We start from the raw sequence: 22,427 nt of genomic DNA on the forward strand, positions 1-22,427 counted from the left end.
ATAGGAAGCTATACAATATTAAATTTGTGCATATACATTTGATAAGTCTTAAATAACTTACAATAACAGTTCACAAACTAATACACCCAAATTTATGTTTTAGAAAAATATTAAATACAAATTTAGAAAAGAGGAAAAATCAAGTAAAGCAAAAAAAAAAAAAAACAACTAAAAAACTTAGATGTAATTTTGTAAATTGTATTTTTTTTCCCACAATATTTAGCTTGAATTTAATTGTATTATCTTTCAATTCCTAAATATGTTTGGTGACTAAAATATATTTTTCATAAATATATCTGTTCAATAAATCAGTTTTGTTTAAATGCACCAAAATACATTGCCTATATTCACTGAGAAATAGATACAAATATATATATATATATTTTTTTTTTTAAATGGGGTGTACTCAATTATGCTGAGCACTGTAGTTCCAAAAAGAAAAAAAAAAAAAACACAAAAGCTGATGTATGAACATTTACTACATTTATAACATCTGATACACCGGCCTACATACAATTATACAAAACATGCTCTATGTACATACAAATTATTCCTTAAAAATGTCAACAATAAATAAAGTCTATGCAACAAAAGAAACAAAACACACAGTATGATAAGCCATTGCAAAAAAAAAAAAAAAGTCAGTAAATACACATTAAATTCTTGTCGGTTTAACTCAAGTAACATATTAACTCCTCATACTGGTCCTTAGTCTTTTTTATAACACTCATGGCTCGAATTTTCTTTTAAGTATGACTAAAATGACAGCAGGCCTTAATTTATGGTTTTTTTAATAAGAGCAAAAAGTGATGATGATGTTGCTCCACGTTTAAAAAAACATAATGCATAAAGACTTCAAGCTGATATGGCAACACACTGACCTAAAGTATCAACATTAATTTGAATGATGAATTTAAAAGGATAGTTCACCCAAAACTGAAAACGTACTCACTATTTACTCTCCTTCAAGTGAATTTAAATCTTGAAATGTTTCATTATTCTGATAAACACAAAATAAGATATTTTAAGAAAGTTGAAAACCTGTAACCATTTACTTCCATAGTAGAAAAAACAAACACTATGGAAGTCAATGGATAAAGGTTTCCGGCATTATTCAAAATATCTTTCTTTTGTGTTAATCAGAAAAACAAAAGTCAAACAGTTTTGGAAATAGAGTGAGTAAATGATGACATTTCAGTTTTAGGTGAACTGTCCCTTTAATCTGACTTTTCAAGCCATCACTGCACATCTGACTTTATAGACAACAGCTTACGAGCACCAAAGAACCGAATGCTCTCGAAAGAGCAAGGCAGGACACATTTTCCACATTCATTTCCTTACAGACATTTGAAAGCAGTTATTAAATGTGAGAAAGTGAATTTGAAAAAGGTGAAAATGTGATTCTTTATATTAACACACACTCACACATACACACATGCATACATAACCCTGACTCACACAGTAGGCAGCGAATGCTTCTTTAAACCAAGCCGTCATTTAGCTCCTGTAGGAAAGGGTCAGTGTTTTTATGTGCTGATGTAAAATGACATGGACAGTTGGAGGAAAATACACTGCAGCAAAGTGGGTGGGGGATTTGTATTTTGTGTGTATGTGACTAAACGTGTGCTGAAACTGCCTGAACTGATTCTGTCACTGGAGGCTCTGGGCTATAAAACAAAACTCAAGCCCCATCTCAAACACGGACAAAAGAAAGTGCTATGATGAAGTCTGGAGAATGTCACTGAAGGCCAAAAGTACGCTCGGATTGAAGAAGACAAAAATCCAATGAAAAAAAGCGGGATCAGATCCTCAAACTGCAGATCAAAGAGCAAACGGTTTGTTTGAACAGGGAGTGAAGCTTGTTTGTTGATTTCAGAGATACACGATGGTCTCCTCTCCATCAGTATCTCTGTTCTCTGTCTCCATGCTTAGGAAGGGCTGGCTGACGAGCAGGACATCAGTTTGATGGAGTCCCGCTCCCGTTACCCCTGCTGACCAAGACTCTTCAACATGGCTGATCTGACCCACATCTGTCAGGACAAGACAGTATGTTAGTATTCACAATGTCATCAATAGTCATCTTTTTGTTTTTGCTGCTCCAGGCTAATAGTATTTTTAGAGATCTGATGCAGAACAGTAGCATAACGCTAGATTTGAAATGGTGGAATTCATAATCAAGGCCTAAGTTTAACACTCTGCAAGTGGCACATGAGGAAAATGGGTGAATATACAAGTATTATTTGATAATCGACAGATAACAATTGTAATGCTCGAGAATGTGTTATGGTTTGACACAATTATTAAATTGTTTTATCGACAAGTGTAACTATGTTAGTTCTAGGCTGTTTATTATACACCACATAGCACAAAAAATACCATCACATTCTCACAGAAAGTAGCTTTATGTGCTATAGGAGATTAATTAATCAATCGAACTGTGATGATTCAACATTTGAAAATGCTTCGTGATCAAAATTAAACTCAAACACACATGAACACAAATGCAATTAAAGGGATAGTTCACCCCATAACTAAAATGTACTCTTTATTTACTTACCCTCAAGTAATCACAAACCTTTATAGGTTTATTTTTTTCTGCTGAACACAAAATAAGATCTTTTTTAAAAAGCTGAAAACACCCATAGTGGGAAAAAGAAACACTATGGAAGTCAGTAGTTACAGGTTTCCAGCTTTGTTCAAAATATCTTTCTTTGTGTTCAATATAAATAAGAATCTCAAACAGGTTTGAGCAAGTAAAGCATGAGTAAATGATGACAGAATTATTGGTTTGGGCTAAACTATGCTTTTAACAAAAAATCATCAAGTACAATTAGATATAAATTATAATCTGTGTTATTCTGTTAACTTCTGGAGCTCTGTTTGTTTAATTTTAGTTATACAAATGTGCCAAACTGGTAAAAACCATATAAACACTGGTCATTTCAGAGATCACCGTCCCCCTAGTGGCAAACTATTTCAATTTCAAAACTGAAAGATTTCAAATCGAAATCTTGTTACTCTGTTTGATGCTCAAAATGACTCAACCAAAACAAAATAATTGGCAAAAAAATTCCAAACAGAAGGAAATAAACTGGTAGAGATGAACTGCCATGTCTACATTTTATGTGGTGTAGTGAATAAAACTGAAGAATGCCTCTCACATTTAAATACCTGCTTCTCAACATGACCCAGTTTTATTACCTTCATTCAGGGATATGTTTGTAAATGTGAGGTAATGTTGTTACCTGAGCACTGTTTAAACAGTGAAGGTCAGTCTGTGATGATTGTAAGGCCCTGATCTTGACCTCTTGATAAATAGTTAAACAAAGAACGTATATACTGTTTTATGGAACCAGCACTTCAATCAAGGCCTTCATATTTTGTATTTAGGTCATTTAAAAAACAGGAAATGTTAATTAGCAAATTAGCAACCTTTAATTAAAGTATTTCTAACAACAAGAAGGTTGTTGGTTCGAGTCCCAGCTGGACCAGTTGGCATTTCTTTGTGGAGTTTGTATGATCTTCGAGTGTTGTGTTTCCTCCGGGTGCTCAAGTTTCCCTCATAGTTCATAGATATGCGCTATAAGTAAATTGAATAAACTAAATCGTTCGTAGTGTGTGAGTGAGTGTGTATGGATGTTTCCCAGTACTGGGTTGCGGCTGGAAGGGTATCTGCTGTGTAAAACATATGCTAGATAAGTTTACGGTTCATTCCGCTGTGGTGACCCATGATGAATAAAAGGACTAAGTCGAAAAGAAAATGAATGAACGAACGAACGAATAATTAAAATACAACCTTTATAAAAGGTTTTGTTTTGTTTATTGAATTTATTAGCGTTACATGACTGTTAAACAGTTATTCTGATAAACTGCTTTGGAACTCAGGAAACCTTTATTATTTTCACTTATGCATATTAATATTTTGCTGAAAACACACTGAATAAATACACCAAATAAATTGCAGTTTAAATGTTTAAGCTGAATCAACTTTACAAGTAATTTGGATTTACATCAAACTGACTTCATGCGTTTAATTAGAATCTTGTATAACTTACTATAAATTAAGTTTATAAAGTTTTATTTAACTTTTTAAATGAGGTAAGTTAACATAAAAACTGATTTTGCCATGGTTTATTGATAATTTTACAGCACATTTTAGGTTTCCTAAATGAATAGAAAGATTCAAACTTTAGACTTTTTGTATTAAAGATATTTCATGAAATTACTTACTCACTCCCAGGGCCATTTATATCGAAGTTGATATTTAGCCGCACCATGTTAGAGGTTCGTAACATCTAGTTTTTATGAGGTGGGTCATAAGCCCAATGCTCAATCCCTAACTTGGAGGACGAGGACATACACACATACACAATGGACAATTTGGCTTAGCCAATTCACCTATAGTGCAAGTCTTTGGACTGTGGGGGAAACTGGGGGACCCAGAGGAAACCCGCGAATACGGGGAGAACATGAAAATTCAAACCAGCGACCTTCTTGCTGGCGACTGGGCTAACAACTAGTATATATATATATATATATATATATATATATATATATATATATATATATATATATATACTATGCTCACTTTATTTTGAGATATTATTTTATAATAATACTTTTTATTTATAATACTTAATTCAACAATTTCTTAATTTCTTACATTTATATAGTGCTTTCTGGACATTCAAAGCGCTTTTTTTGTGGGGAATCTTCTCATCCACCACCAGTGTGCAGCATCCACCTAGATGACACGACGGTAGCCATATTTCATCAGACCGCACGCACCAGCTGATTGGTCAAACTGATTGAAACTAGCCAGTTCGACATGTGGATGGCTAGAAGACCATGATGGAGAGAGGCCAGTGGGCAAAATTTTTCGAGGATGCCGAGGTTAAACCCCTACTCTTTTCCGAAGGACATCCTGGGATTTTTAACAACCACAGTGAGTCAGAACCTCGGTTTAATGTATCATCCGAAAAATGGCGCTGACTGAGTCCCCATCATGTACTTGGGCGTTGAACACAAACACACAAAAAGCAGGTTGAGCGCCCCTGCTAGTCTCACTAACACCACTTCCGGCAGCAATCCAGCTTTTCCTATGTGGTCTCCCATCCAGGTACTGACCGGGCACAGCCCTGCTTGGCTTCAGTGGGTGACCACGTGAGAGTTGCAGAGAGCTAGCTGCCGATACCAAGTCATATGTTTTGCTTGTCTAGAAAATGCTTCTGGATTTAGTCATTTTCAGATATTTAAACTTGAAACAATCCAAAAAGTAGAAGTAAGAAAAGCCTTTTCGCAGTGTAGCTAAAAGAGCACCTTTGTCAATAAGGAGAGAGGGTTATAGGGCCATCAAAATACTGTTCACACAGGCCACAACCTTTAAAACAAGTAATTAATGTACCACTTACTGTAAAATCCACCTTTAAAAACCTGCATTTCATCTTAGCATTCAACAAGTACAGTTGAAACTTCTAGAGATAAAGTGTGTATGTGTGTGTGAAATAGAGACGATTCATAATGTTACACAGACAACTGAGACAGCTCATGTGTAAAAATCAGATGAGTACGTTTCTGTCCCACTCGCCTCTCTCTCTTGTAAGATGACGGGTCACTCTGTAATGAGTTGGCTAAAGATTTTTGAGATCAATGCTCAATCAGTCTGCTATAGCTGCATGGCGGCCCTTGATTCACAGGCCGCTGTCAGCCTGCAGTCAATAGACAGAGGTGCCATTGATCGGCAGGACAGATGTGTATCTGTGTGTGATAGAGTGAGGACCAATCTCTTATTAAACACAGATTAACAACACAAAGAGAGCAGATCGACCTTCACTGCTGCCGCACAAGCTTTAATCACATTTCGCAAGCGGGTGTGGGTGTGATCATCAAATCAAATCTTTCTTTTGCTTCTACGGTTTAGTTAAAAAGGGCAAACATGTTTCTCGTGAAATGAGCTGGCTTGATTATAATGACTGATTTCGTGTTGATGCGTGCCGTCATGCGTCTGGTCTAGGGATGATGTTTTCTAGTTTGTTTGTGATTGCCAAGTAATTCTGCAACAGGTATTTCACATTGTAAAAAAATAATAGGAATAATTGAGGAAAAAAATAATTAGCTGCTGAATTATTAGAAAATTAATGCACATCTAAGTTGTTAATGGAGATACAATGGGAAACAGTTACACCTGATTTGATACAATTTTTAATGATCAAATAATAATAAAGTTTTCATCTTTAATCTTTTGTTTAATCTGTTGCGCTGTGTGCATCAGTGAAATTCATTTGAAACAGCATCATCCCAAACAAAAAAAAATGAGAATGGTCCATACAGTATCTGCTGTTGATAAAGGCATTTCAAATTTCAGAATTTTTCCCTATAGTTTTACACCAAAATTAAAGTTTAATAAAAAAAATACAAACCCTAAAAGATTTTTTTTTTTTTTTTTTGGTACTGCTGTTAGATCAACTATTATTATACTGCAAGTCCAAAAAAGTCATCACCTGGATTTAACTAAGCAAATAGGTAAGATATTTACTCCATCAGATAATATTACTGCATGGATGATTATGTTTCAGCAGATAAGAAGTTATTTAACCCTAACTGATACAGAGTTTTTCATTTCTTAAAAAAGCATGTCAAAAGATAAATCCTGTGGTCATGTTAAATGATTTTGTTTCAGAATAGTTTAATTATTTGCATGTATCAAGCAAATAAAACGTGTGCTGAAACTAATTAAATTGGGGTAAGAACTGTTCGAACTAATTATTAAAATATGAAATGATTAATTGAGGTTATGGTGAAAAAAAATAAATCAAGAAAATTGGCGATTATTTATGAAACGTCTGGTGAAATCAAATAGCAAAAACATTTTATTTTTTTCCAATTAGCCTCAGTGATAAGTGGTTTTCTTAAGGCTACACATGTGTTTAGTCCAAATGCCTTGGGTTCCCATGGACTAAACAATTGTGTTATTTTTAGAGAAGAGAGGTGGATGAAGTAATGCACCCATCATGCCTAGTGCTTACCATACATGCCTGTGGGGGCAGTGTTGTTATCTGGGGATGCTGCAGGTCTTGGTTCAGCAATGTATTGTACCCAAAGAATGAGGTCAGCTGAATGTGCTGAATGACCAGGTTATTTAACAGCCTCAAACTGTGAAAGAGTGCCTCAGATAGCACAAGACATCATTTTTACACATGGATTGAACACCACAGAGTCCAGACCTTAACCATGTTGAGAGTCTTTCATAATGTTTCAACTATCCTATCACCAATACAAGGTCCTGGCAAAAAATGTATGGACGTTGGATGGGAATGAACATTGCGACAATGCAGAAGCATACTAAAACAGTGACACAGAAAAAGCATGCCCTTCTCAAAGCTGAAGACAGTCCAAAAAAAAAAGAAGAAAATTAGACTGTGACATTTTTTGGAAATGCAGTATATTACTTTTATAATTATTAAGTAAATAAAAATATTATTAAATATTTTACATTTCAGTATGATTTTTATATAAATATCTATGATTTTTAAATATTAATAATAATAGTATTTACATTATTTTAAGCTGTTATTATTATTATTATTAGCTGTTTTTCACTAACAATTATGTTTAAACTATATAACCTTTAAAATGAATAAAGTTTGACAAAATAAATCAAACAATCTAACACAAATACTGACAATAACAGCTGAATCATGTGCACCAGATTAGCACATTTCTAATTTCTGAAGGATCATGTGACACTGAAACCTGGAGTAATGACTGCTGAAAATTGAAAAATAATTATTTTAAAGATTTCAGAATTTTTAGCAGTCACCACCCCATGTTTAAATAATAATATAAAATGAAAACAATTAAAATTTAAGAGTATATTAAATAAATACAGATGCTTTAGGGGTTAGAGAATGTCAGAAATCAGAACTAGATCCTACAATTTCACAGTTTGACATTAAGTCATCATGTTTCCCTGCAGTCATTACTCACTGTTGTTTGCACTCTCTGTCAGACTCCTCAGAGACGTCCAGCTGTGGTCGGATGCTCCAGCAGAGCTGGGTCTGTGGTTGGATCGGGCTAGCAGTGAATTAAGACTGTTCTGAGCGCTGGGAGAATCTGAGTATCCTATAGATCCTGAGTGCACATGGACAGTCTGGTGATGATGCTGTGGATGATGCTGAAGATGGAGGTGCCTGTTATTTACAGAAGAAGATATGAACGCTGCCTCATTGACAAAAATAGAGCCATGCTCGTCCTGAATGCCCAGGTGATTCTGCAATGCAGAGATATACAACATTCACATATTATTAAACAATCTACACAATGCAATTAATCTATAAGCAATGCATGCAACAAAAATCATTGTACATGTCCATACACACATACAGACATGCATACAGTACATACACAGGGGTGATTGTAGAATTGCAGAAACATTTTGCATCTCCAAAACAAACCTATTATTTTTTCAAAACAATCTTTTGAATAATAATTAATCATATCAAGTTATCTTTTTAAAATACTAATGTGTGTATTAAAAACTTGAATTTTACATTCAGGTTGAATTATCATGAAATAATTAAGAATAATCAATTGTATATTTTTTTTCTGAGTTAATTTACAGTAGATAAAAAAAAAATCATGAAATATTTTTAGTTTTATTTGTAATTTGAGTAAGAAAAAATACATTTTGTTTCCATCCATGTATTCTGGTAAACTTTACTACATTATTTACAAACCATCATAACAATCTTTTAAAGCACTGACAAAAATAGCATGTCACTTGCTCTAAATGAATGGTCTCAAACTTAATGTCTGGAGGGCCGCAGCTCTGCATAGTTTAGCTCCAACCACCTCCAACTCATGCCTGCTTAATAGTCTCTAATAATGTTAGACACCTTGAATAGACGGATCAGCTGTGTTTGATTATGGCAAGAGCAAAACAGTGCAGAGCTGCGGCACCCCAGGAATGGAGTTTGAGACCTATGCTCTAGTCTAAGTGTTCCTTTTGTGGAAAACTGGAAGACACTGAAGCATGTCTATTATTTTTTCTTACTTAATTTGTATAAAATGTTTTAGATACATGAATAGTAGATTAGCTATTTGTTAAGATAATTCATTTCTCATTCATTTTTAACCAACAATATGTTAAAAATCCACAATATTTTAGATGTAGTACAGTAGTCTGTATGTAGTTTGAGGTGAGCGTCTAGCGCTAAAGCACAAAATGGTAGAAAATGTTAGAGGTTTAAAAACTATATCAATAATTTAAGCAAATTAGTATCATAGGGCCATTTGGTTTTAATACTAAGGCATTTTGCATTATTTTACATTACATCAAGTTATACATTTATTGTATGTCATCCATGTTTTATTTATTTTTTAAATGCTTGAAATGTACCCACAATTTTATACATGTATGCATGCATACATCCACCAGCTCATAATGACATGATAAAACTAATGGTCAGATATGGAAGACTTCTTGCAATGTGTCTAGCGCTTTCTGATTTTTCTAGAAAGTCTTGCAGGTTTCAAATCACATGTAATGACATTAAGCTTCACTACATATTTTTAAAACATACCATCTTGATATGGAAGTCACAAACAATCATAAACAGTTCAGTCCAATGAGTCAACTACTATATAAATGGTAAGTGTACTTTTTGGGGTCTTTTAAAAGTCAGTTCAGCAACAGTCCTGAATAGGCCTCTTAATTTAATTATGTTTTAATTATTATGTAATAAGGGGAAAATAAGTTTTGAAGAGTCAAAATATTGAGTTTTAATTTCCAGCTTGACTCTGTTAGAATCAAGTGTGTTATTTTTAATTACTTCCACATGACATCATCTGGTCATTCAAAGGCTTTTTTCCAGCAGTTATTTTCAATTGCCAATTGATTAAAATGGAAAAAAAAATGCTGTTCCAGAAAGTGCTATTTGGGACAGAAACAGTGAAACAGTTCTCCTCCAAAAAAGGAGGTCGCTGGTGGTTCTCATGGGGTAAAAGGTACAGCAGCCAAATATCTGTATTTCTGCATATGAAATATAGTGGTTAATTTATTGAAGACTTATTTTTGTGTAGCTGAATTTCTTTTGTTGTTAATGATAGAGGAATCCGCAGCGGACGAGATTAAATGTGGAGATGATTCAGCAAGAACAGAATCTGTCAGCAGGTAAACGCTTAACCTAAAGTATCACATATCAAGGAAACAGGACATTGGATCTCATTCACTTATTATGTACACTGCAAACAATGATTTTCTTACTGAAACTTTTTGTCTTGTTTCTAGACTGAATATCTAAATATTCTTAAATCAAGAAGCATTTTCTAGACAAGAAAAATGTATTTGTCTCGATTTAAAAAATAATATGCCAAAATTAAGCAAGTTTTTCCTAAAAACAATCAAAATAATCTGCCAATGAGGTAAGCTAGACAATCTCATTTTAAATGGAAAACAAGATTATTTTTCTTACCCTATCGGCAAATTGTTTTGCTTGCTTTAACAGGGTATATGCAGGAATCCTAAAGGTCATTTCAATAGCTTTTAAGACTTTTTAAAAACCTCAGAATATTTTAAGAGCTTATCGCAACTTCAAGTTCTAATCAGTATCAAACCTTTAACTTAACAAACAGTTGTTAATAGACAGTTGTAGTTAAATAAATCAATAGAGCACAACCATGCAACAGAACTCAGATAAGCTTGGAAGAAACAAAGCTTAAAGGAATAAATTATGCGGTTGCTTTCAGCGACAGGCTTTAGCCAACTTTTAACCTCCGCTTTCTCCAACTAGGAGTATGCAAACTTAAATTTTGTTATTTTGCCATCTGTTTTGCACTATGGTTTCATGGCTACATGAAACTTCCCAGACAGAGAAACTTCCCAGACAGAGAAGCTTGGATGGATGCGCCCCGGCCCGAACCAATCAAGTGGATCGAGCATACCGTTGTTTTTTCATAAGAAGGAAAATAAATAAATTCATGCTGTTTTGGGGTCACTTGGACACTTTTAAACACTTTAGAAAACGCTTGAACAAAATGTGAGACCTCGTAAAAATGTTATTAAGATGTTTTAATACCTTTTAATGGCCTTAATTTTCTTAATTATCAACTTTTAGTACTTTTAGATCCCGCGGACACCCTGTTTCAGGAAAAACTCACTCAATTTTGACATTATTTCTCAAAACAATTATTATTTTTTTTACTTATCTAGAAAATGATCCTTGATTTAAGAACTTGTAGATATTTGGACTAGAAACAAGACAAAACCTCTAGGTAAGAAAAGCATTTGTTGCAGTGCATTTACAAATTAGCATGTAATAGACTCGCCGATTATGTGCTTAATTCCATCATATAATACAAATATGTCACAAAAAAATTGATTATTGAAATATTGACCCAATATCTTGAATTTCAGGGCCACTTAACTGCATCATATACATAGGCTTCATCACACAGAGACTCTCATCTGCATCTTGATCTTCACCCATGAACTATATTATGAAATATAAGATGGTTTCAATTTTAGCATTATAAAATTGTAACATAAAAAACTAATTAAATTGACAGCCCTAGCACAAATGAACTGCCGAGTATGCTGGTGTTTTGCCATCAGACATCATCTCCACCTCTGAGCTTCTCCTCAGTCATTGAGCTGGTTACATGTGTGCATTAAAGGCCAGACTGAATCAGCCACCCACAAGCTAAAAATCATTGTTGTGTGCTAATCAGCCCCCACAACAAAAAATACCACAGATAAAGCCGTCCTGAGGCCCGAAGCAGATGCATTGAGTGTGGTTCATGTGTGTGGGAGAGTCTTAAAGGCAGAGAGAAAAACATATTCTACAAAAAGGTCAAAGCTTACATGGTGGATACACACGCACAAGCTTTTTAAAGCAAGTCAAGATTTCATGAATGCCATTCTGAGGGAAATCCAGACAAGTTATAACAATAAGAGCATTTGAGAAAGGATTTTACCTCTCAGATTGTGCCTGTATTTATGTGATCTCTATAGAAGCACGGGTATTTTTACAGCTTGACTCCAAACAGCACTGTTATCTGGTGACGTAAAAATTTTACTGCAAATCAAAGCATAATGAAGCTACTGGTTTTTGACATGCGATAATAGTTCAGGATTGAGTTCCATCTTTTCTGCTCACCAAGCCAGCATTTACTACAGCAAAAGTATGGTAAAATTGTAATAGACTGTAAAAAGTGCTGGGTTTTAAACAAGCGATTTGTGTTGGGACAACATGATGGAAGTTAATTTTAAGTTAATTTGAATCTGTGCGCAGAGAAAAAGATTTCCAGATTTTTAGCCCATAATTGAGTCCATGTTTTAACTTATGTAAATGTGTGTAAATTTATATTTATTCAGTTTTTAAATTAATTTCACTAACATTATTGTGATATAATAACAGCAATATTAAAATGTTCATATGATTTATTTACAGTAAAGTTTGTAAAGTAATATTTTTGTAGATCTATTATATGAGGGACTTTATTAAACAAATAAGTGGATCTAATTGTATTTGCATTGTAAACATTAAATAATAGTTAAAAATTTACTATTTTTATTTTATATATTAAGTTTTAGGTTATGATACTCTTGAAATCATTTCTCATAAATACACAGATTTTAAATTTTTTTATTTTTTTTTTACAAAATTCTCAGCAGAAATAGCAAAAATATCCACAGATTTTGTCTGGCCCTACTTATGTTTTTACAAATTTAAGCGGATGGAACAGAAAACAATTAAGTTGTCCCCAAAAACAAAACTTAAGAATTGTGTTGATTCAGTTGATTTTAATAAGCAAATAAGTAAGAACACATAATTTTTTAAATGTATGATGAACCGTTATTTCAAATTAAACACCAATTTCATTCATTTTCGTTTGGCTTAGTCTCTATTTCAAAGGGCGCCACAGTGGAATGAACCACTAACTATTCCAGCATATGTTTTACACAGCAGATGTCCTCTTCCAGTCGCAATCCAGTACTGGGAAAACATATTTTAATATGATTTATTCCTATGAAGGCAAAGCTTATGTTTTACAGTATTTGTACTTACTTACCAAAGGAATTACTTGGCAATTTAAGATAACTGTATTGGTTAAGGTTTAGTTACCATAGGTTAATGACCATGATGAGTAAATGTTGCATAATTTATTTATTTTTTCTTTTCATAACAGTGCTAGTACTGTACATTTTTAAATCATTTGCTTTTTTGCTTTTAGATTTATTGTTAAATGTATTAATTTATTGTGATTATTTTATTGTTTTATCCTTTTATATATGCCAAGTGTTTTCAATGATACAATACGCTATATTAGGCATGGCATGATAACCGGTTTTAAGGTTTACTGTGGTTTGGAAAAGTCAAGGTTTTAAAACCAGCAAAGTTTTTTGTTATATTGTTCCTCAGGAATATGTAATTACTATTTTATTTAGTTTTTTAGGGCAACAGTATCTCCAGGAAGCTCTGCATCAAAAGCTAGTGGTCCAAAATTTTTAATGCATCTTAAAATAAACTATATTGTGTTTAATGGGGGATGGGGGGAACTGTTCAAAACTACAGTGCTTTGGCAATCTTAGAAGTCCTGTTACAATAATGAACAATGCAGTCAATTGGTGAAGATGCTACAAAGCTGTTAGCCATTGACCACCTTTGCCCTTCTCTCACCCCTGCACTCTTGCACTTCCTGATCATTTTTAAACCTCAAGCGCAAATGAAACATCGCTTCTCTGACCTGCAAAATTAAGTACACAGAGTTGTTTTTAATTATTTTGGCTTGGTTGGGGCTTTTCAATTATCATTAATCATTAGCTTGTTTATTAGCACAGAGATGCGGCTGAAGCGGACATTGCCTCACAAGACCTAAGACTGATGAGCCATGAATTGCTCTCATTATCCCAGCTAATGAATCAGAGGCCGAGCTGTGTGAGGGAAACAGACGCTTGACCGTGACTGCTTCCTTCCAATGTGCAAGAGGTCGAGGAGAGTAAGAGAGAGAGATTTTTTCCTCCTCAGTGGCTTGACACACCTGATTTGACTCTGCCTGAAAAAGCAACATTGGCTTTAGACCTCGTGCATTCCTCGGCATGTGTTTGGGTTTCTGTTGTAGTCTAATTTATTTGTCAAGGCGTGTTTAGGTGGACTGGACACTAGCTTTAATCCAATCATGCAAAGTACAGTTCACTTCAAAGACAAGAAGAGAAGAAGACAACGAGAGAAATATACACAAGATAGGACAATAATAGCATTCTCTTAGAAACCGCAATTGCCATCAATTTTAATTCAAAACCAGACGTCATGTTAGTTTTACCAATGTTTATTTCAATATTGAAACCTATGTTACACTTAGAGGACAAAACAGATGCTTTTATGTATGGGAAACATTTTACTATACACTCACCGGCCACTTTATTAGGTATACATGTCCAACTGCTTGTTAATGCAAAATTCTAATCAGCCAATCACATGGCAGCAACTTAATGCATTTAGGTATGTAGACATGGTCAAGACAATCTTCTGCAGTTCAAAATGAGCATTAGAATGGGGAAGAAAGAGGATTTAAGTTACTTTGAACATGAGATGGTTGTTGGTTCAAGATGTGCTGGTCTGAGTATCAAAAATAACTGCTGATCTACTGTGATTTTCATGCAAAACCATCTCAAGAGTTTACAGAGAATGGTCAGAAAAAGAGAAAATTTCCAGTGAGTGGCAGTTTTGTGGGCGCAAATGCCTTGTTGATGCCAGAGGTCAGAGGAGAATGGCCAGACTGTTTCAGCTGATTTTCCCAGAGATGGGTTGCGACTGGAAGGGCATCCTGTGTGTAAAAACTTGCTGGATAAGTTGGCGGTTCATTCCGCTGTGGCGACGCCGGATAAATAAAGGGACTAAGCAGACAAGAAAATGAATGAATGAATGAATGTTTCAACTGATAGAAAGGCAATAGTAACTCAAATAAGCACTCATTACCACAGAGGTATGCAAAAGAGGATCTCTGAATGCACAAAAACAGCAGCAGAAGACCACATCGGGTGCCACTGCTGTCAGCTAAGAACAGAAATCTGAGGCTACAATTAGCTTAGGCTCACCAAAATTGGACATTAGAAGATTGAAAAAACATTGCCTGGTCTGATGAGTCTCAATTTCTGCTGCGACATTCGGATGACAGGGTCAGAATTTGGCGTCATCAACATGAAAGCGTGGATCCATTATGCCTTATATCAACAGTTCAGGCTGGTGGTGGTGGTTTAGTGGTGTGGTAGATATTTTCTCGGCACACTTTGGGCCCATTAGTACCAATTGAACATTGTGTCAATGTCACAGCCTACCTGAGTGTTGTTGCTGACCTTGTCCATCCCATTATGACCACAGTGTACTCATCTTCTGATAGCTACTTCCAGCAAGATAACGCACCATGTCATAAAGCACGAATCTTCTCAGACTGGTTTCTTAAACATGGCAATGAGTTCACTGTACTCAAATGACCTCCACAGTCACCAGTTCTAAATCCAATAGAGCACCTTTGAGATGTGGTGGAATAGGAGATTCGTATCATGGATGAGCAGCCAACAAATCGGCAGCAATTGCGTGATGCCATCATGTCAATATGGACCAAAATCTCTGATGAATATTTCCAGCACCTTGTTAAATCTAAGCCATGAAGGATTAAGGCAGTTCTACAGGCAAAAGGGGGTCCAACCCGGTACTAGTAAGGTGTACCTAATGAAGTGACCAGTGAGTGTAGTATACTCACATACAAACATCATTATTCAAATTTAAGTTCATTGATATGATATTATTTCTTTCCTAAACACAAAATCAGAATATAACTTTTGTTTATATACAAACACTAATAAGTCCCTAGTACTAGCAAATCCCTAGTAAGATGTTCAGCACTGTAAAATTATAACGAGGGAAGCATGCAAAACATCTGAAAAACAAGGAACACAAATAAAGAGAGGAGAATGAGACCAAAGGGGATTACAAGACAAAAATGAAAGCAAATGGGATCAAGAAAAACAGAAAATATATAGCGTCTCTGCTTTGAATTCGTAACTGACAGTTTTGTTCCATCTTCAAAGTCAGATGAGAGCAGAGTTTGGGAGAGCTTTCCTCTGACATCACTACCTGGGTGTTTTGGCAACAGAGTAAAGGAGGGATGAGGACGGAGCAGAGGAGCAAAGAAATATTTCAGCGTTCAGAAGACAGCTGTGTTTCCAGACTCACGCTGTGCACCAAGCCTTTTATGACATATACACAGCTCACAGCTACAGCTTTTGGGAATATTTCAAACATACACAAACAGATATGGAGAGCATGCATATACACGCATAGGAACAGGCAGAAACTACAAAGACCCCAGAGCTAAACAAAAGCACCCTTGGTGGTAAGTTACTCAAAATAAACATACCAAAACTACTTTTAATCAGCCTCTAACTAACATCATTGCACAACTCAAATCATTGCATGAAAACCAGAGAAAGGTGACAGCCAAAAATCTTCTGAAGTTATTTTGGAAAATTAGAATATAAATATGCAATGACTACACAATTGATCTAAAAGATGTGGCAGAGAAGACAAAAGAAACATAAGAATAAGACATAAGAATTTAAAAGAGTTTAAAAGAAAAATGAATAATAGCTATAAACACTTGAATACAGTTTCCTAAACTAATGGCAGTGCATGGTCTGTTCCTATTAAATGTATTTTGACTGTGATTATTGCTACAATGACACTGTAAAAGGACATTTCTGTACTTTAGAAATGAACAAAATACTTTTATTCAGCAAGCAGATTGAAAAAGCTGTTCAAAAGTATGTTGCCCTACCCTGAGTGACTCCAACATACAAAAATGACTGATATTCAGAGCTGTTGGTTTCAGGTAATGGGAAATCTCAGGTTTCTGTCAATCCACCTAGCATTTTCACACGTGAACATCAAACAGTAAGATCAATTTGCTCAGAAGCTGTTTCAAAGCAGAGATGATGTAAAAACGTTCTTCGGCATGAACATTTGGAACATGCAATTTTAGATTTTAACCTCAGGCTGACCATCTATGGAAGGGAAGATTTATTAACGGAAAAATAAACCTAGTGCTTTCATTGTCCCCACGAAATGTGAGCAGGTTTGAGCCAAATTCAAGGCTGTATTTTTGTTGTTTGCTTTTTGCTGCGATTGTTTCATATGAGTGAGAGTAAGCTGAAAAGAAATGACTGAAACTTTTCATACATTTCATGCAATGTCATTCCCTTATGGCCAGTGGTCGAATTGTAAAAAATTTCAAGGGGGATGTTACAGTGTGTTTGTTGGCTACGCACCCACACAATTCTAACAAAATAGGTCTAAATACATTTTTAATTTGAGAAAATGCTTCTTTTTTAAATAACCACCAACCATCAACAATCTTAAGCATGTCATTTTTAAGAAAATCATGAATTAAAAGGACAATTAATTAATTGACAATGCAAGTCTTTGACTACCAGCAACTGTTTGATTGACTAAAAGTAAATTTATCTTTTTATTTACAACACTTTGTTTACCTTATGTGATCCAACTACATGAGCTTTTTTATATAAACTGAAATAATATCAGGAAGAAGCATACAGCATATATTATTAAACAACTATATATCATACCTTAGGGGGAAGCAGTGGCGCAGTAAGCAGTGCTGGCGCCTCACAGCAAGAAGGTCGCTGAGTCGCTGGTTCGAGCCTCTGCTCAGTTGGCGTTTCTTTGTGGAGTTTGCATGTTCTCCCTGCATTCGCGTGGGTTTCCTCCGGGAGCTCCGGTTTCCCCCACAGTGCAAAGACATGCAGTACAGGTGAATTGGGTAGGTTAAATTGTCCGTAGTGTGTGTGAATGGGTGTGTGGATGTTTCCCAGAGATGGGTTGCGGCTGCAAGGGCATCCGCTGCGTAAAAAAAACTTGCTGGATAAGTTGGCGGTTCGCTGTGGCGACCCCAGATTAATAAAGGGACTAAGCTGAATGAATGAATATCATACCTTCTGTTCTCTTCTTTTTAAAGATTCCAAAATGTTGTGTCTGAACTGCTGTCTTAGACATTTTGAAAATTGTGCGAAATGACACAAAAAACTGTATTGCGCTTGTACAGCGCTGCCTGTACCCGGAGGGCCAGAGGAAAAAAATAAACAAATAAATAAACTTTCCTTCATTGTTCATCATTCATTTTGATTGTGAAGTCTGTACCAAAAACCAGTATCACAAAGCCAGTGACATTAAAAGATCAAATTCAGTATATAAACGCATCTGATGGTGTGAACTATAACAGATTAATCAAGAATATAATTGAAACATGCTAAACGGCATTTTAAGCATTTTCAGTCAAAAACCAATATAAAGGAAATGCTTGATGCGGCTTAATGCATTAAATGCAATAAATGTCACCACGAGCTTATCTGCTTACCAAAGTTTGAATCAATAATAAGATATATTGGATTATTTCTTTTAATATCATTGATGTAATAATAAGGGTTTTAAGTAATAATAAGGGTAACATTTTAAAATGTCCCGCAGAGTCAGTGTTTGAAAACTACAGCAAGAGCTGCATATAAATCACCATTGCCATTTTTTAACATTCATTCACATATTTTCTTTTCTGCTTAGTCCCTTTGTTAATCTGGGGTCGCCAGAGCGAAATGAACCATCAACTTATCCAGCATAGGTTTAACACAGCGGATGCCCTTCCAGCTGTAACCCATCACTGGAAAACATCCATACACACTCATACACTATGTACAATTATACCACGTATAATTTTGCTTACCCAATTTACCTATTTTTCCCGGAGGAAACCCACGCCAACACGGGGAGAACATGCAAACTCCACACAGAAACGCCAACTGACCCAGCCGGGGCTCGAACCAGCGACCTTTTTGCTGTGAGGCGATTGTGCTACCTGTGTGCCACCATGCTACCCCCATTTTTTAACATGTTTGTTTTATATTTGCTTTTTCTTTTTTCCTTTAGAGGCGATCTATATATTCCTTGCTTGAAACAAATGAAACTTAACAGCTCTGTTCTGCAGTTCTACTGATGTTCTGACCTCCAGATCTCCACAAGAATCACTTGACTGAAATCTATGTTTACATATCATCAAAAAAGATATGATGTTGCACAGGGCAAGAGCAAGATTATGAGGGCACTTTCACTTTTTTTTTTTAAACTTGCAGTATGTAAGTTTTGCCTCTTTGTCATCATCTCTGTTTGAAACCTGTAGATCCATTTATATTTCGGCCACTTTTGTTCTGACAATCTAAACAAAATAATTTATTATGTTACAATCGTGCTACAGATGGCGATTAAATCTAATGATTGCTTGGCTCATGTCAAGTCAAACTGTAATCAAATATCATAACCTTCCCTCCCCCTTGAAACGACCTTTCTTCACTTCCTGGTTACATAGAACTGCTTTAGGGCAGGCATACCAGTGGGTGTCTCGCTTCAGCTCTAAATTCATCTATTCATCAATCTTTCTTCATTTTTGTTAGCAAGGCCTGTCTTTCAACAATACAACCAGTACCCAAAAAACGAAAATCATATACAACCAGTGTTGGGTAAGTTACTTAAAGTAATAGATTACAAATTACTAATTACTACTGGGGAATTGTAATTTGATTACATTACTAATTACTTCATGTAAAAAGTAATCAGATTACTAATTACTTTGGTAACTACTCCCGATCCTGCACAAAAATATTTGATTTAGCCTGTTTAGGCTAAGTTGGGCCGCTATGTATTTTGGTGCCGGTGTCCACCTAGTATTGTTGTAGAAGGCTCTTTGTTCAAGTGCTTAAACAAGTTGCTGGTCAAGTTAAAAGTAGTCGAAAGTTTTTTAGAGACAGGAAATAGACTGAAATTCACAGCAATATTTTTGTTTTTATGTTCAGTGAAATCAAAGTAACGTCTATATTTCCACTTGAAGAAGCAACCACTCTCGACAGCAGCTATTCTGCAGAAATGTAAAAGCACATGCTTATTAACTGACGTTGCAGCAAAAAAACATGATTTAAAATAATGCATAATAAGCATTTTTTTCTTCCAAAAACTATATTTGTAATGTCAGTAATGCAATTACATTAACTTTAGTAACTGTAATCAGATTACACAAATTTAAAATGTTATTTATTACATTACTGTGTTCCCCAAAAATGTAATTAGAATACAGTAACCCATGACTACGGAGCACGTTACACCCAACGCATACATTCATTTCATTTCAAGTGGATGTACATCACCTTAGTGGAGGAAAAGGACAAACTTAACGTCTGTTTCATGCCAACTTTAAATATTAATTACCATAGATTAATCATTCACAGCAAAACCTACATTTAACATAAACATCAGACCCGACTGAGTCCCACTCATCACTCACCTGTGTCTGCTGTCCGTCCAGTGGTATGACCATAGCTGGAAGATTCTGCTGGCACCCGTGCTTCAAGCCCTCCAGCAGCATCTTCTGAGTCTCCAGTTTCTCCTTCTCCTTCTCCACATTCCTTTGGCCTTCTCTGAGCCTCTCCAGACTCTGTTGGTACTCCTGCAGCTGCTCCTGGAGCTCCTGCCGCTCGCTCTGCAGCCTCCGCTCCTCTAGGTGGCACAAGAGCTCCCTCTGCTCAAGCGTGGTCTCCAGTTCTGAGTGCTGAAGCTGCCGCGCCTGGCACTCCCTCTCCCACTGCTGGCGCTCTCGTACCAGGGCTCCCCGCAGACGAGCCACATCCGCCAGCTCTTCCCGGCGGCGCTCGGCCTCCCGCTGGCGCTCCTGCTCATGCAGAGCCTGCCCGCTGCGGGTGATGGATAGTGGGCGGGACTGTTGGTTAGGGGCGGGGCTTGACATCAGCAGGAGAAGAAGCTTCTGCACTTCATAGCAACTGTCTTGGATGGTAACTGCAGCCTATTCACAAAAAAGTAAGAATGTTTTAAGTAAGTCTTTAATGGTGAGATGAGTTTAGTGGTTTTTATTCTCTAAAATTAACTAATGCTAATGCCTCATTAACATAATATAGGTTTATCTTATGGTTTCTTTAATGCAAAAAAGGAAAAAAAATAGGGCTGGGGGATATGGCAAAAAAAAAATCTCATATCACAATAAAAGTCATCTCATATCCTGATCCTCATATCATGATCAGAAATGTACTCATTCATATTTCTCACTTTCTTTAGAACTTCAGGGCTAATGTTTGATTCAAAATTTAGATTTATTCAATAAGTATATATTTAAAATATAATTTCACAAAAACTAATAATTACAGGTCCAACATAAAATGAAAAAATAGAGCTAAATAAAATGGAAACATTGTACTTTCAAAATTGCAACTTTTGTTTGTGATATTGCACAGCCCTGTACTCAATTTACCCACCCTCAAAGTGTTTCTAAATGTTTTTAAGTTTCTTTTTTCTATTGAAAACAAAATACGTTATTCTAAAGAAAACAGAGAACCAGAAGGCATTGACAATCTTGGTATGAAAAAATAAATAATATAGAAGTGTAGAGTATGCCAACAGGTTTCCATCATTCTTCATAATATCCTTTATGCTCAGCAGAAGAAATTAACTCACACAGCTTTGAAACAAGGTGAATGTGAGCAAAAGATGGACAATTTTCTAGGTGAACTATCCCTTTAATGCTTAATATGCTTAAAGGTTTGGGGTTTGTACAATTTGTTTTTTTTATTATACATTTATTCAGCATAGATTAATTAAATTCAGATCGACTGAACTCAAATAAACTTTTTATTTTAACTAGTAGTCAGAAAAATACTGCAAAATGTATCACAGCTTCTATAAAAAAAACATAATAAGCAGCACAACGGTTTTCAAATCTGATGATAACAAAAAATCTTAATTATCAAATCTTTTCTGAAAGATCACGTGATACTGAACTATATGACTCATAAAAACTCTGCTCTGTCACAGAAAAAATATTTCAAATCTAATAATATTTCTCAATATCACGGTTACTGTATTAAATAAATGCAGCCTTCGTGAGCTTTCTTTAAAGAAATATACAACGTCTTAACAACATTGGACCTACGTATAAAAAAAGTGCACATTTCTTCACACACACAAGATATATACAATAACTACATCTGAGATGTGCGTTTTTGAGTGCTTCTCTAGTGCTGTCTCTAGTGACTTGTTAAAGAGAGCTGTTTTTAGTCTTTAAAACATGAGAAAAAATTTGCATTTTTGAAACACATCCTCCCTCTGGTATATTTCCAGGGTTTTTAGCTCAGCAGTTTTTGATTCCCCAGTAAAATAAAGTCTCTGGTAACATTATTAGTAGACATTGAAAAATTCGTTTCACACTTTCTTGTACAACACATATTACTGTCATTACTCAAGCGCATGTTACTCATAATGTAAGTTGCTGACAAGTTACTTAAAGACCCAAATCAACTGGTT

General features: G+C 35.3%; 1 protein-coding gene across 17 annotated transcripts in view; it reads right to left on the reverse strand.

The window, feature by feature from the left end:
- Positions 1 to 461: 461 nt before the first annotated feature.
- Positions 462 to 22,427, reverse strand: part of arhgef28a (Rho guanine nucleotide exchange factor 28a) — a 123,259-nt gene continuing 101,293 nt past the window's right edge. For all 17 annotated transcript variants that reach the window (XM_087253674.1, XM_087253671.1, XM_087253672.1 and 14 more), the window contains 3 exons: positions 20,401 to 20,916; positions 7,987 to 8,269; positions 462 to 2,030 (listed from right to left, as the gene is read on the reverse strand). In XM_087253674.1, the coding sequence (XP_087109800.1) occupies positions 1,873 to 2,030; positions 7,987 to 8,269; positions 20,401 to 20,916 (957 nt within the window). In that variant the 3' untranslated portion in view covers positions 462 to 1,872. The remainder of the gene's footprint in view (positions 2,031 to 7,986; positions 8,270 to 20,400; positions 20,917 to 22,427) is intronic.

Source organism: Danio rerio, chromosome 5 (genome assembly GCF_052040795.2).
Source record: "Danio rerio strain M-AB ecotype USA chromosome 5, GRCz13ab, whole genome shotgun sequence".
Taxonomy (NCBI): Eukaryota; Metazoa; Chordata; class Actinopteri; order Cypriniformes; family Danionidae; genus Danio; species Danio rerio.